The following is a 16,355-nucleotide window of genomic DNA, read 5'->3' on the forward strand; positions in this document are numbered from 1 at the left end:
GCCTCACTCTTCATCGTCATAGTTGTGAAGGAGGGAGGAGAGTGGATTTATGCATTGCCAACTCAAATCTGGCGTTCATTGGAATAGGAAGTTGGCTTGGTTGTTCTTCGTTCGTTCTTTATCCACTACCTCGACTTCGGCCGCCGGAACTGCATATCAAATTAGTAAGAGAATTTTGACATGCCTCCTTCGATCTTGATGTAGAGGCCCTTTCATCCCTTCCACGAAGGATTACATTGTTTATGCGGGAGACATCGGCTATAACTCCAGTGAGGTCGCTGGCTACACGAGGAGCTGATGACCACATTGCAATTTTGATTTTACCTTTTGGATTATGTTTGCAAAAGGAAGGATATGGTTGTAATTTTCACTTCTTTCGGGACCCTTTTGGATGGTCTGATATAAATGTCAGCTTTTGGGACCTTCAGTCCCCTTCCCTTGTTAAAAATGAGGAGTTATACATAAAAAATCGAAGATGAGATGAGTTTAAACCCGTTTTAATTTTTTCGGACAAACAATGTTCACACAGAGAAATAGATTGGTGCCAAGCATTTTCACAAGACTCCTCTCGATAGAAAAAAACACGCCTGGTCATGCATAGCTTAGATTGTTAGATTTCTTGTGATGAAACTAGCCCGACCAGGTTCAAGCCCTAGACTTGGCGTTGTGCTCGCATATTTCCTGAAGTTATTTCAATCCTTCTGATGAAGTTCGTTCGGCATGAGATGACGTTCCTGTCGATAACGAGGTGTTTGCGCGACTTTCGTCAATTTTATGATTTGCCAACTCAGTCTTTCGAAGGCGCTCATAAAAATAAAATGTGCGTGCGTGCGTTTATGGGGATGTGCATGTGTGCGAGTTACTTCTACCGTGTTTCTTAGAAAAATGGTAATGATAACCATCAAACATTCACTAGGAGAGAGGTCCCAGCGAACACCCGCACAGCCATTCGATCGTGATCGAATAATGACAATTTGATGAAAAATACCTTGAAAGACTGAAAACAGCCTACCCTACCATTAAAGTTGCCATCCCTCTTTGGACTAAAACTGACAGCAAATTTGTTCGCAAATGCCATCCATTTGGCGAACGTTCGGCAGCTATTTGGAGTTCTACAGAAAATATTGTAAGAGTCACGAGTCATGTAGCCAGTAAAGACTACTATCTCAAGTTTTTTGCTGGCAGAAAACTGGAGAAGTTTCAGATCCTTGTCACCTAAGCAACCTGGTAACGTATTTTGCTCCCTTTACTTAGCACGAAACGCGCAACTGGAAAACTGAAGGAAAGCACAGCGTTGGTCACCGCGAATCCCCACCGTCTCGCAGTTGGACACCCCGTACCGCATCCCCCCGATTCCTCTCCTCTTCCTCGCCGAGGCCAAAACCCAACTCCCCGATCTAGCCAACTACCCAGATCTCGGAACCCTCGCCGTCACCGCGGCCATGGCGAAGGAGCCCCCCTTCTCCCTGCCCCCGGTGGTCTTCAACCCCTCCACACCGGCCCACCGCCGCCACCCTATCCCCGGGCCCGGCGCCTCCCCGCCACCCGCCTTCGCGCCTCCCCGCCCCTCCACCTCCTCCGCCGCCAACCCCCTGCCCTTCATGTCCTTCGACATACCCGCTCAGTCCAACTCCACGCCGCCCATCTTCACCGGGCCCATCGGCGGCTCCAGCGCCTCCTTCGAAGACGAGCCGCCGCTGCTCGAGGAGCTCGGCATCAACACGCGTCAGATCTGGCGGAAGACGCTCTCCATCCTCCACCCGCTCCGCTCCGCCGACCCGTCCCTCCACGCCGACGCCGATCTCTCCGGCCCCTTCCTGTTCCTCCTATCCTTCGGCCTCTTCCAGCTCCTGGCTGGGAAGTTCCACTTCGGGATCGTCCTCGGGTGGGTCACCGTCGCCTCCCTCTTCCTCTACTTCGTCTTTTCCATGCTCTCGGGCGGACGCCGTGGCGACCTTGACCTCTACAGGTGCGTCAGCCTGGTCGGATACTGCATGCTCCCCATGGTCATCTTCTCCGCCGTCTCCCTCTTCCTACCACGGGGCGGTGGACTCATCTTCGGGATGGGCATGGGATTCGTGCTGTGGTCTACCAGGGTCTGCACCAGGTTACTAGCAGAGCTTGCTTCCAGCGGCGATGAGCATAGGGGACTCATTGCCTACGCGTGTTGGCTCGTCTACATGCTCTTCTCTCTGCTCGTGATCTTTTGATGCTGTTCTTGAGATGGAAGGTATGCTTTCATAAATTCACCAGATCATGCTATGCTACTTCACAAATATAAATTTGATAGTGAACTAGAATACACTAGATCGAATAATAAACCTTTTGCCAACACAACTATGATAAATGGAGTTCATAAATTGATCCTTAATTTTACATTTTATAGTGGATGATCCTAATTGATTTTTGTAGAGCCATTTTTATTTTGTTTTTCTTATAAGATGCAAAGAACAACCGATTGGATGATATTATTGAGAGAATGCTGAAATGCTCATTTTCACTTATGCTTTTCAAGTTCGCAATTTATTTGGAAATTATTCTTTGCTGCCTTAGTGTACAACTTGTTGGTGGATATACTTTAGTGTACAACTACTTGTTTGTGGATATACTTTAGTGTACAACTTGTTGGTTGTGAGGATGGATGCTAAAGTCAGCCACACCGTAGGCCAAATACTGGTGCCAAATGCAGAATATGGTTGTGGCACCGGTGCCGCGGCATTTCGAGAGTGGTGCCAAATCCTAAAAACTGGGTTGCTCCGATGCCAAATTGATTGACGGAATAAAATATGGTTTCACTCCTATCCCCAACGTCTCTCTTCCTCCTGGCGCTTCAGCAGGGACATGTCCGGAGCTAGCATCCCCCCCCCCCCCTCCGTGCATATGTCCTCCTCCATCGTCACATTGTTGCACGGATCTCTGTGGCCTGCAGGAACAGCATGTGGTGCCGACCGACGCCTCAAATCCCTGATCCAGAGCCATGGGGGAGCGGCTTGTGGATCCGCTCCGACATGGTGGTGGCCACAGTGAGGAGGGAGAGGAGCGGGTGGGTTTGGAGCTGGCCGGAATGCCTCCGGAATGGGCAGTGGGCTTGGTGGTGTGTGTAGTCAGGGTCTGACTCTGAAAGAAAGAGAGCGGCTTGTGGATCCGCTCTGACACGGTGGTGGCCCAGTTGGGCACAACAGTGAGGAGGGAGAGGAACAGGTGGGTTTGGAGCTGGCGGGATGCCTCCGGTGGGGGCAGTGGGCTTGGTGGTGTGTGAAGTCAGGGTTTGACTCTGAAAGAAAGAGAAGATGCGTGAGAGAGAGAGATATTGTGGTTGTTGATTGGGAAATAAAATATTCTTTTATCTGTTAGTCCGCGTCAGCGTTGGGACCATTTGACAGGGATTTGGGGCGAACTTAACAAATTTGGCATCAGCGTCCGTTGAGAGTACATGGCGAATTTGGCATGCTCTGTGTGCCCTAAGAGACCTATGGAGTTATGTGTTTCTATATGCATTATATCTTATTAGTTAGATTCCAACCACCACCACAACAACAAAGCCTTTCTAGTCCCAAAGGAGTTGGGTAGGCTAGAGTTGAAGGCTTGAAGCCCATAAGATCTCGAAACCAACTCCTGGTTCTCGCATGTGCATAGCTAACTTGCACTTGCCCCTGTCAATGGCTAGTTCTTTGGTGATATTCCAGTCCTTCAGATCTTTCTTAACGGACTCCAACCATGTCAAGTTTGATCTACCTCGACCTTTCTTGACATTATCAGCACGCCTTAACCGTCTGCTGTGCAGGCCTGTGCTGTATATGTCCAAACCATCAGTTAGATTCCAAACATCAAAAAGAACTGAAATATCTGGGGACAAATAAGAAAGAAGAGACTGAGTTTGGCTGGTTAGTGGGCAAAAACTGTAACTAGTAAGGTTAAAAAAGAGAAGTGAAACCTCAAACAATTTACTGAGCCCTTGTGATGACAATAAAACATGTCCTTGTTGTACATGTTTTAAACATGTGAAATCTAAATCAGAAAATATTGTGTTACTGGTGATGTCCAATTTTCCCACACATAATCAGTACAGTAGTTAATACGTAATTTTTATATTCATGTTCAGATGATATAAAAGATACTTCTGCTCGCATTGGTCTACACTATCTGCGAGTATCATCTAGAGCTGTAAAATGTTGACAGATGTATAGTGATGTTAAATTGTGAATGATAGAATGAAGATGTTTTGCGTACTAATAATGCCTACTCCTTCAGCTCTGATGAGTGCTTACAACACTTCTCCTGACCTTCTGTTTTTCTTTTTTGATTAGTCTCTTAATCTCGGTTGGAAATTTAATGAGAACTTCTATGCAACTTCACCTTGCCCATGTAACAGTTTGCATGAAAGAGCCTGCATTTTTTTTCATTCAGCCTATGCTGTGATGTGAGATTTTCATTCTTTTAGTAGGCATCAAATTAGTCCTCCCTCTGTAAAGAAATATAAGTGTTTCACTCTTATATTTGTTTACGGAGTAGTAGTTCTGGTACTGAAATGGCTCTCATCAAACAACATTATGTTATTCAGTTTTTTTATTATCGCATTAGGGTCAAACTTCTACTTCTGATACTGAAATGGCTCTCATCAAACAACATTCTGTTATTCAGTTTTTTATTATCGCATTAGGGTCAAACTTCTACTTCTGATACTGAAATGGCTCTCATTGAACATTTCTCAGTTAAGAATTTTGCTAAAAGTTGCTATTCTTGTTTTGTCTAGTGTTGGTTCCTAGCTCAAGTAAATACTACGAGATAAGCTCATTTAGTACTTCCTCTGTAAAGAAATATGATCGTTTAGATCGCTAAAGTAGTGATCTTAACGATCTTATATTTCTTTACAGAGAGAGTATCTTCTTAAGGGAATCTTCGGATGATTATTTACATAAGGGGATCTTGTTCTACATTTTCTCTGTTCTTCCCAGTGCTGCATTTGCAATTTCTACATGGTTGTAACATTGCATTTACTACGTTCCCCTTTCTGTTGTTTATCAATTATTGAATTTGTTCCCTCTAAATGTATGCAGATCACACAGTATTCTTTTGCCCTATGGAGCGCAGAACTGCTTTTGATCAGCGACTGGAGTGGTTTATTGATGCTACAGAACTATTGATGATCTAGTCAGTTTGGAAAATATTCTGTAACAATCTACTGCTTTTCATCCTTTAGTTTCTGTGGCATGGTAGGGGGCTGGTATAGATCTTGGTAAAGAAACGTAAGGCAAGATCAGGACAGTGAAAATATTATAACTAATTAGCTTTTGCCGAAGTTTGATGGAATTAGCTAGCAATTTTCGAAAGAGTACACTTGTGGTCCGTTTGAACTTGTTCATCGTGCTTGCTTACCACGCCCGTGGTGCCTAATTTCCTTTCTGTGTTACTTTTTTTTCTGCATTTCAGTTTGATAATAGAATTGTCCTATCGTTGGAGACGCTGGCAACTACTGATTCATAAATTGGATGTGGTTTTTAGTAGTTCTTTCTGGCTTGCTAAAACTAGTTGATCCGTCAGTTTCTTTTGTGGAGCTGCTTAACTCTGCCGTTGGCATGAGTGTGCAGGTTAAGGCCCTGTTTGCATTGTCGTTTTCAGTCCAAATACACTTGTAAAGAATACAAGCCTCCACCCGTCGTTTTCGTTTCCTCCTGGAAACTGCACTCGGCCGGTAAAATACACCCGTATAGAAAATACACCCGCATTTCAATACATCCATTCCAAGCGCAGCCTAAGGATATGCCTGTAAGCACATTAAACCTGTCCTCTCCACGCTCAAATAGCCTAGATCTTTGTTGTCACCTCAAAGTGATTGAGGAGGGGCCCATGTGCTTGCAATAGAATCTTAAAAAATAGCTGTGGGTTTGCATTCGGAGCAAGAGTGGGCGCAATTGCTTCACTGCATCCTGAAATCAACCGTACTTGAGCTTAGTTGAACAGATGCAGGGTTCCTGCTGGTTGCCGCCGGCGGTGGGATCTGCTCATGTCGCTACTGGGAGGGGGTGCTGCCTAGTTTCGATCCGCTTTTTTCGGGTGGTGTATCTGCCGGCGGTGCTAGCTCCGAGCGGTAGAGTGCATCGAGGCGGGAGGTGGTGTTGTGGTGGAGGCCTGTGTGCTTTGCTGCGGTGGTTAGCGTGGTGCCCTGATATGGCGCAAGAGGCCGGGAACGCGTCTATGCATTTGGTGCATGGCTTGGTCTCGGGCAGTGCTCCTCTTTGCCTTGCTGGCATGGTGCGGTGGTTTGTGCCGTGTCCGGTGGCCTTGCTTTTGGTGGTCTTGCTTCCCGTCGGCTAACGGATGCATCGCTGCTTTGCTGCTGCACCCCTCCCACGTGGATCTGGCCATCACGTTGTCTCCGAGGGAAACCTTTGATCTTGTGTGATCGAACGATGACGACGCCTTGGCGTCGTATACCCTCCTGGGGACTTTGTCTTTGGAGTTGTAGGTGATGTCTGCGACGCGACAATGGTTAAGATAGTCGGCTCTTCTCCGATGTGTCCACGGGATTGCCTAGATTTTTTTGTTTGTTGCTATGAGGTCGAACATGCAGCGACGGGTCCCTGTGACGTACAATGTGACGTACAATGACTAGCTGCAGGTGGCCGTTCGGTGATCTTTTATGGCGTCAGTCGTGCCTGGTTTTGTCTTTTATAGTTCTTTGTCAGAGTCAGAGCTGCGCTGTTTGATTGCATGTGGGTGACTTCTGACGCGAATCTTCATACAACTTAACCCAACCTATATAGTGTGGGTTGAGTCGACGATCGTCTGCTGGTCGTTTGCTCAGAGCTTAGGGACGACGATGACGCCTTCTAGGAGAGGGACCATGACAATGACACCTACGTGCGGTCTTAGCAAAACTTTTTTCTAGTTAACCGAGCAACTTTTTTCTTTTTAATGAATGAAGAAATCCTGCTATTTTAAAAAACTTATGATTTTAAAGCAGCACGAAATGAACTAGAATTCGTACTCCGGCTGAGAGCATTGGTGGAGTATGTAGCAGTCACGTCTCCGTGAACCGTAGTACTGATGTACCTGTGACTCCAGCCTTTCGATGGAAAAGGAAATGACCATAATTTGTTTGATGTTCACACTTTGTAGACAGAACTTCTGCATTTTATCAATGTCAACATGAGCCAACCTCATCAGCCAACTTGTATCATCTTTTTCAGGAAAAACTTCCAATGTGTTCATTATTTGTCAAGATAGCACAAAGAACATCAGAAGTAAATGAAACATATTACCTCTGTCTAAAATTACTTGTTGTAGATTTGTCTAAATACCATGTAGTATCGATTATTGTGAAGAATCAACTATAAAGGAACAAGAGAATCGAACAAATGATTGAATCGGTGTCCTTTATTGATGGTTGACATGCTATTTATACAATGGGAACCATCGCCTCATAGGGACGCGATGGTTCACAGGTGTCGTTCCAGGCTGCAACCAACATGCCGGTTGCTAGTATTGTGGAACTGCATGGGAGCGGGGATTCCCCTAATATCCGTAAGGATTATTATCTTAACACTCCCCCTAATCACTGCTTAATTGCATGAGAGTCCATCATTTAATAAAGTCTTCTCCAAAAACCATGTGGGAAAAAAATATGAGGAGTAGTGTAGGATATGCTGGTAAAACTCCTTCAAACCCAGTGAGAAAATAAGGAAAAAATGATCCAACATATAATGATTATTGTCTCTTTTAACTCAATACGAGAAAACTCATAAAGTTTGGAGAACAATAAATATGCCATATATACTTTCCTAAAAAAAATCCGGTGGGAAAAACAGAAAGTATGACATATGATCTCATGTTGATATTACCTCGTTAAAAAAACCTTTATGAGAACCTGTAAAGTAAACTCATGAAGGAAAAAAGAGTATAATATGATGCTTTGAATAAGAACAATTTAGGAAGATGCTCCCCCTGATTCTTGCAAATTCTGAAGCCATCACATACCAATTCCATGAACATATTTCTGGAGTGTAGAAGTTGGTAGAGACTTGGTGAACAAATCAGTCACATGATTTGACTTGCAAGATATGCAATATAGTGATATTGCTTATTACGTAACCTGTTTGCATCCGGGCAACACAAGCAACATTATCTTTGAGATAATGGTTGGTGGATGTAGCCATGAGGTATGTTTCGAAGACTCTTCATGAGAGGGCTACCACACCTAGTAGGAACACTAATCTTGTCTACGATTTGACATAGTGGGGATCTAATCGATGTATCCAATTATATTGGTGTTCACATTCTATGAAACTGAAAAACTAGGACAAGATGTTTGATGCCTTGGAGATATCGAAAGATATTCTTGAGTACCAACCAATTGTGTTTGGTGGATCCAATGGCATTATGGAACATTAAGTCCCATCATCGCATTTCCATCATATCTTGGTCTAAATAGATCTTTCTCTACGTCTAGAGAATGAACTACCATGAGAGTTATGGATGGATAAGATTTGTCCATAATGAATTTCTCCGATATATTTTGGATATAGACAACATAGTATACCATAATGTATGAATGAAGGTGCTCAATTTGTAGTAACAAGCAGTATTTTGGTTTACTCAAATCCTTCATTTCAAACTCTGCCATTTAGATGTGTAGCGACCAGACCTCAAACGGTCGGATCTCTATGCATAAGTGTCATCCCTGGATCGGTAATGCTGACACGCACATTACTTGAAGGATTTATAACAGAGTAGTAATCACACACTTATTACATCGAATGTCTCAAAAGAAAACTTATTACAATAAATATGGCTTAAGGCCATCTAATACGATAACAACGGAAGGCTTGGAAGATAAAGTGAGTCCATCAACTCCAACGGCATCACTGAGTGAAAGACCACGACCTAGGGCTCCTTACTCGTCGTCTGAAAAGTGTGCAACATGATACGTTGCAGCCTGAAAACGGGCCAGCCCATGGAATATGCTGGCAATGTAACACAAAAGAGTAATAATGCTATCACTACATGCGTTTATGGCTGGTGGAGGTTGTATGGTTGATATGTTTTGCGAAAAGCCAATTTTTCCCTACTGCAAAGGAATATATTTTATTTAACTACCAAGTTGGTTGAAAAACATTGAGAAGGTAAACCCCCTCTCAATCCTAATTAAAAGTAATTAATACCCCAACAAAATTTATTTAGAGTGATGAGATCAACATGATAATCTAAGAACCAGATACTCAATATGCCCTTAACCGGGGACACAGCTAACCATGATTAGTTTGTACACTCTGCAGAGGTTTGCACACTTTTCCCCGCAAGACTCGATCTCCTTCATTGGATTTCTCGCACTACATGGTGTTTGAGAAACGGATGACCGAGACACAGTCTTTCAGAAGCGTTAGCACCTTACGATGGGTAGACAATACCACTTACATCCCCTACATCTGCTAGTCTACCACTGTAAGAGTTCACACGACTTAATCAACTATGCCAGAGCCCATAATGGCTTGTGGATGCACACGGAAGTTTCTAGCATGAATAATCTCATGATCCCTTTGAGCCTGGGTGGCAGTCCATAGGAGAATCACACGGTACCCCGGGATTTCCACAAATACATGCAATCACTGGAATTCCCCAGCTGCCTCAATCCACCCAGATGTGTATTTAAGTTGCCACCTTAAGTTAACCATTAATTAAGAATACTCACATCTGTCATGAATACACTCAAACCCAATCCACGTCTACGAGCATAGCATAGCAGTATAAGCAACGTAGAAGTAACTCCCAAGGTTTGATAGTAAACAGGTGAATAGGTACTATCTCAACTACTTCCCAACCCACAATGTAATTCAGATCCTAACCATGCAATTGTTTGAGGATTGATCTAGTGCAATAAAACTGGGTAGTAAAAAGGTATGATCAAAGTGTTACTTGCCTTGCTAATGATCCGCGAAACCTAGAGACTCGTAGTAGCACGCTTCACACTCCGGGTACTCTATCGCAACAAAAAAGCATACAATAAGCAATCAAGCAAGGGCATGATTAAAACTCAAATAAGAAATCTAACCAGAAAGTTCAACTTAAGAACTCCGGTTTGCAAAAAGAATCAAATCAAACGAAGCAACAAAACTCGAACGGCGAAAGAAACACGCTTCGTTTACTAATCTGGACTAAAGTCAAATTTTACAGTAGCAAAAACTTGTTTAAATTGGTTAAATAGAAAGAGGGATTCGAGACGAAACTCTAGGCGCTTGAATCGCCTGATTCCGATAAACGAGCGAAAAGTTATACTAAAATGAAAATCGGATCAGAAATCGCGATCGAAAATAATCGCGGAAAATCCAAGAAAAAGAAAAACCGATGAACAGGCTAACGAACGAACGTTCGCTATCTGCGGCTAATTGGTGAAAACCGTTCGTTAAAACGAACTAACGAACGGGCGTTCGCTAAATAACAAAACCGAAAAAAATAAAACCGAACCGGATTAAAAAACGGATCTGGGTTTAAAAAAAAACCGAACGGTTTTTCTTTTGGCGAAATCGACGGCGGATCGGGCGGCTACCTCGGGACGGGGTCGGCGGGTGGCGGGGCAGCGGCGCCTCCGGCGATGGCCGGCGGCGGCGGGACTCGGCGGCGGCGACGACCTGCGGCGGCGACGGCGGGCGTCTCGCGGCGGCAGCGACCTGTGGCGGCTTGTGGCGGCGGCGGGTGGCGGCGCTAGGGTTTCTAGGGGGCTGGGCTGCGGCTCGGGCCTCCCGGCTCTTAAAGGCCGGCCGGGCGCAGTGTCTGGGTCGGACACGGCCCGTTAAATCGGTTGGCATTTTTTTAAAATATTTCATGCAGAATAATAAAAAAGGGAAATACTAAACGGACTCCAAAAATCCTGAAATAAATTTTCCCCCTCCTCTAAAAATAGGCCGGACAAGGTGAACATTTATTTGGCCCTAAAATGCAATTTTGGAAAACATATATTTTTCATAATTTAAATAAAATAGCGATAAAACTCCGAATAAAAATCTTATTTGATTTTAATTTTAAATATCCAATATTTCTTTATTTTGAGGAAGTCATTTTATCCTCTCTCTATTTATTTTTATAAAATAAATATTCAAGAGAAAAATAGTTAAAATCAAACGACCCTCTCTTCAAAATTTGAGAAAACTCAAATATGAAAATAACGAAATCTCCAACCCTCTCCGTGGGTCATTGAGTTGCGTAGAATTTCTAGGATCAACCAAAATGCAATAAAATATGATATGCAATGATAATCTAATGTATAACATTCCAAATTGAAAATTTGGGATGTTACAAACCTACCCCCCTTAAGATGAATCTCGCCCTCGAGATTCAGGTTGTCTAGAAAATAGGTGAGAGTGATCCTTCCGTAGGTCTTCCTCTCGTTCCCAAGTGGCTTTATCCTCGGTATGGTGGCTCCACTGAACTTTGCAAAATTTTGATAACCTTGCTGCGTGTAACTCGGCTGGCAAACTCGAGAATTCTGACTGGCTTCTCCTCATAGGTCAAATCGCTATCCAACTGTATCGCTTCCAGCGGTACTGTATCTCTCAGAGGAATATCAGCCATCTCTGCGTGGCACTTCTTCAACTGAGAAACGTGGAACACATCGTGAACTCCGGACAATCCTTTGGGTAATTCTAATTTGTAAGCAACTTCTCCCATACGTTCCAAAACTTTGTATGGTCCCACAAAACGTGGTGCTAACTTTCCCTTAACTCCAAAGCGCTTCACTCCTCGAAGTGGGGATACACGAAGATACACTCTGTCTCCGACTTCGTAGACTGTCTCCTTGCGTTTAGAATCCGCATAACTCTTCTGCCTGGACCGGGCTACCTTGAGTCTATCACGAATCAGCTTAACCTTCTCCTCAGACTCTTTAATCAAATCTGGTCCAAACAACTGTGGGTCTCCAACCTCGTCCCACAACAACGGTGTTCTGCACCTTCTTCTGTACAGTGCTTCGAAAGGGGCCATCTTCAAACTATCTTGGTAGTTGTTGTTGTATGAGAACTCTGCATCAGGCAAACTTTCGTCCCAACTAGATCCATAGTCTACTGCACAAGCTCTCAACATGTCCTCCAGAATCTGATTGACTCTCTCAGTCTGTCCATCTGTCTGCGGGTGAAAAGTTGTACTGAACTCTAGCCTGGTTCCCAAAGTTTCATGCAACTGATTCCAAAACTTTGAAGTAAACTGGGTTCCTCTATCTGATACAATTGTCCTCGGAACTCCATGCAAACATATGATCCTGGTCATGTATATCTTTGCCAACTTAGCACTGGTGTAAGTGGTCTTCACTGGGATGAAATGAGCTACTTTCGTCAAACGATCGACTACAACCCATATCGAGTCATAGCCTGAACGAGTCCTGGGTAATCCCGTGATAAAATCCAGGCCTAGCTTATCCCACTTCCATTCGGGTATCGGCAATGGTTGCAGCAATCCTGCTGGCTTCTGATGCTCTGCCTTCACTCATTGACATACATCACAAACTGCTACATACTCTGCAATATCCTTCTTCATTCTGGTCCACCAGAATCTATCCTTCAGATCCAGGTACATCTTGGTATTTCCTGGGTGAATCGAATATGGTGAGTCATGGGCCTCCTGCAAAATCAGCTTCCTGATCTCCTGATCATTTGGTACATATACGTGGTCCTCAAACCATAGGGTATCATGCTCATCCTCACGAAATCCTTTAGCTTTTCCTTTGCTCATCCTTTCCTTTATCTCGGCAATCTCCTTATCCGTCTTCTGTGCTTCTTTGATCTTATCCATCAAAGTAGATTGAATCTCCAAAGCTGCTACATAACCTCTCGGAATTATCTCCAAACATAGCTCACGAAGGTCTTCTGCTAACTCCTTGGGTAACTCTCCGGTCATGAGTGTATTGACATGACTTGTGGCTTAATGCATCGGCTACTATGTTAACCTTTTCGGGATGATAATGTAATCTCATATCATAATCCTTAATGAGCTCCAACCATCTCCTCTGCCTGAGATTTAACTCTTTCTGCATGAAGATATACTTCAAACTCTTGTGATCCGTGTATACCTCACAATGGTTTCCAATGAGAAAATGTCCCCATGTTTTCAACGTATGCACTACGGTTGCTAACTCTAAATCATGCGTAGCATAATTTAACTCATGGGGTTTAAGCTGTCGTGAGGCATATGAAACAACTCTTCCTTCCTGCAAAATAGCCTCACATTCCTCAGTCCATTTGAACTTGGTGTCCTTCTTCAACAACTCCGTCATAGGCTTTGCAATCTTCGAGAAATTCTCAATGAACCTCCGGTAGTATCCCGCGAGTCCAAGGAAACTCCGGATCTCTCCAACTGTCGTGGGTGACTCCCAATCTATCACAATGACAACCTTGGTGGGGTCTACCGTTATTCCTTCTCCGGATATAACATGTCCAAGAAATCCAACTTCCTTCAACCAAAACTCACACTTGCTGAACTTGGCATATAGCTGATGTTCTCTGAGCTTCCCAAGTACTAAACGCAAATGCTCTTTATGCTCTTCTTCATTCTTCGAGTAGACCAAAATATCATCAATGAACACCACAACGAACTTATCCAAAAACTCCATAAACACCTTCTTCATCATGTTCATAAAATAGGCAGGTGCATTAGTCAGGCCAAATGACATAACGGTATACTCATATAGCCCGTAGCTCGTGGTAAAAGCTGTCTTAGGTATATCTTGCTCTCGAATCTTCAGCTGGTGGTACCCTGATCACAGATCGATCTTGGAAAACACCTTAGCTCCTTGCAGCTGATCAAACAAATCATTGATCATCGGCAGTGGGTACTTGTTCTTGATCGTTACTTCATTTAATCCATGATAATCAACAACCATCCTTAACGATCCATCCTTCTTCTCCACTAGAGGTACTGGTGATCCCCAAGGTGACGAACTTGGGCGAATATATCCTTTATCCAATAACTCCTTAATTTGCTTCTTAATTTCCTCTAAATCCTGTGCAGGCATCCTGTACGGTCTCTTAGATATTGGCCATGTGCCTGGCAAAAGCTCAATCAAAAACTCAATGTCTCTATCCGGTGGCATGCCTGGCAACTCTTCTGGAAATACATCCGAGAAATCCTTCACCACTGGTACTTCCTCCTGTACTACTCCTGTTAAGGAATTTACTTGAGTCCTATTCGGCACATGCCGGGATACATACTTGATCCTTCTTCCTTCTGGGGTGGTGAGCAAAATCGACTTACTGGTGCAGTCAATGTCCCCTCCATACTTCGATAACCAATCCATGCCTAATATAACAGCCAATCCTTGTGACTCCAATACTATTAGGTCTGAGGGGAACAAGTAGTTGCCAATCCTTAATGGTAACCGATCACACCATAGGCTAGCCATATACTCTGCTCCTTGCGAGGTTACTAACATGGGTGACCCAAGGGCTTGGGTTGGCAGTTTAAACTTATCCACGAATCCCCTTGATATGTATGAATGTGATGCACCAGTATCAAAAAGAATGACTGCAGTAAATGACTTAACCAAAATCTTACCTATTACTGCATCTGGCTGGGCTTCAACCTCCTCCACGTTGACGTGGTTCACTTGTCCCCTGGTGATAGGGTTGGGCTTCTTCCCAGAGCTTCCATTGCCATTTCCATTCTTTGCTTCAGGACATTCATTGGCATAATGTCTGGTCTTCTGGCACTTGTAGCAAGTAACATGGCTTAGATCTTTCTTGGCGGGTGTTGCCGGGTTGGAACGGTTCTATCCGCTACTTCCTCCATTTCCATTCCCATTCTCGGGGCCACTATGGTTGTGCGAACTTCCTCCATTATGAGTGTGGCCTCCATGGTTATGCACAAGTCCTCCCGAGTTTGGGGTGAAACGGGGTCTCTGCTGAGCTCCAGAATTATACTTCCCTTGTCCATACTTCCTCTTGCGGCTGTCAATCCGCTGCTGCTTTCCTTATAGCATAAGAGCTCTATCCACCAACTCCTGGTAGTTATTGAAATTTGCCACCATCAGCTGCATGCTCAGCTCATCATTCAGTCCTTCCAGGAACTTCTTCTTAGCTGCATCTGTAGCAACGTCATCTGGGGCATAACGTGCTAACTTACTAAAGTCATCCACATACTGTCCTATAGTGCGCCCTCCTTGGCGTAAGTTGCGAAACTCACGCTTCTTCATGGCCATAGCTCCTGCTGATACATGGGCAGTGCGAAAAGCTTGTTGGAACTGGTCCCATGTAACAGTGGCTATATGATATGTGACAGTGTAATTCTCCCACCATGAGGCTGCTGGTCCATCCAATTGGTGCGCGGCAAAACGCACTCTCTCTGCATTGGTGCATCCTGCATTAGTCAACTCCCTTTCAATCTTGCAAAGCCAATCATCTGCAACTATCGGCTCGGTGCTACTGGAAAACACCGGCGGCTGCAACCTGAGAAAACGGGCTAAATTGTCAACTGGGGGTGGTGGTGGTGGGTTGTTATTGCCTTGGTTCTGAACTAACAACCGCATCAGGGTATTCTGCTGCTGGATCAACTGAGTGAGCTCCGGTGGAAAGATAAATCCGGGGTCACGTCTCGGAGGCATATGAGGGTTTAGAGGGAAGAGAATAGAATAGAATGAGGTCTAGTGAGAAAACACTACCCATATGCACATGAGACAAACACAATCATGTCACTCAATCAAGCAAGCAAGGGCATACAATCGGTCTAGAACTATCGTTACAAAGTGCTTGGACTATACTATTTACATGGTGGAATACTACTACTGATATGGTGGTCCACTAGAAATATTGTTCGGTCGAAGACTCCATGATATCCGCTCCAGCTTCATCAACATAGTCATCATCACTATCGTCGGGGTCCGAGTCAGTGTCGTCGATGATGATGTAGTTCTCTGGGCAAGTGGAACCGTCATCTTCTCCTCCTAGCGCGGGGTCTCCCATGAATACTCCTAGCTTCCTTGTCAGGTCGTCATTCATCTCCACTAGTATCGTCATTTCCTCCTCGTATCCATCGCATGTAGACTTGAGTTCTTCCTCCAACTCCGTGATCCTTGTCATTGCCTTCTTCAGATCTATCATGCCTGCACACATCTGGTTCTTCTGGCAGCGAATATGCTGGTTTAACTCCTGGATGAAAGCGACAATCGATCTATCCTTCCTAGTGCTGATCATCTCCCATTTCTCATCTCGGCGCCCACAAATCTGGTAGATAGTATCCTTGAGATCCTTGTGGTAAACTTCTCCAATGCGTCCCATGGTGATGTGGGTTGCCATACTCTTGCCTAGACTCCAGGTTGGTGCATCAAAGGAAAACTCTATGGGCTCAGTGACTGGCGTGAATGTCCTTCCTGGAACTTG

At 44.4% G+C, this 16,355-nt stretch overlaps 1 protein-coding gene across 1 annotated transcript; it reads left to right on the forward strand.

Annotated features, from left to right (window-relative positions):
* Positions 1-1,282: 1,282 nt before the first annotated feature.
* On the forward strand, positions 1,283-5,394 carry LOC123085566 (protein YIPF5 homolog). Its single transcript, XM_044507229.1, has 2 exons — positions 1,283-2,230; positions 5,058-5,394. Exon 1 carries the CDS (start codon positions 1,443-1,445, stop codon positions 2,208-2,210), a length of 768 nt encoding a protein of 255 aa, XP_044363164.1. The 5' UTR covers positions 1,283-1,442; the 3' UTR covers positions 2,211-2,230; positions 5,058-5,394.
* Positions 5,395-16,355: the final 10,961 nt, after the last annotated feature.

This window comes from Triticum aestivum, chromosome 4A, assembly GCF_018294505.1.
Source record: "Triticum aestivum cultivar Chinese Spring chromosome 4A, IWGSC CS RefSeq v2.1, whole genome shotgun sequence".
NCBI lineage: Eukaryota > Viridiplantae > Streptophyta > Magnoliopsida > Poales > Poaceae > Triticum > Triticum aestivum.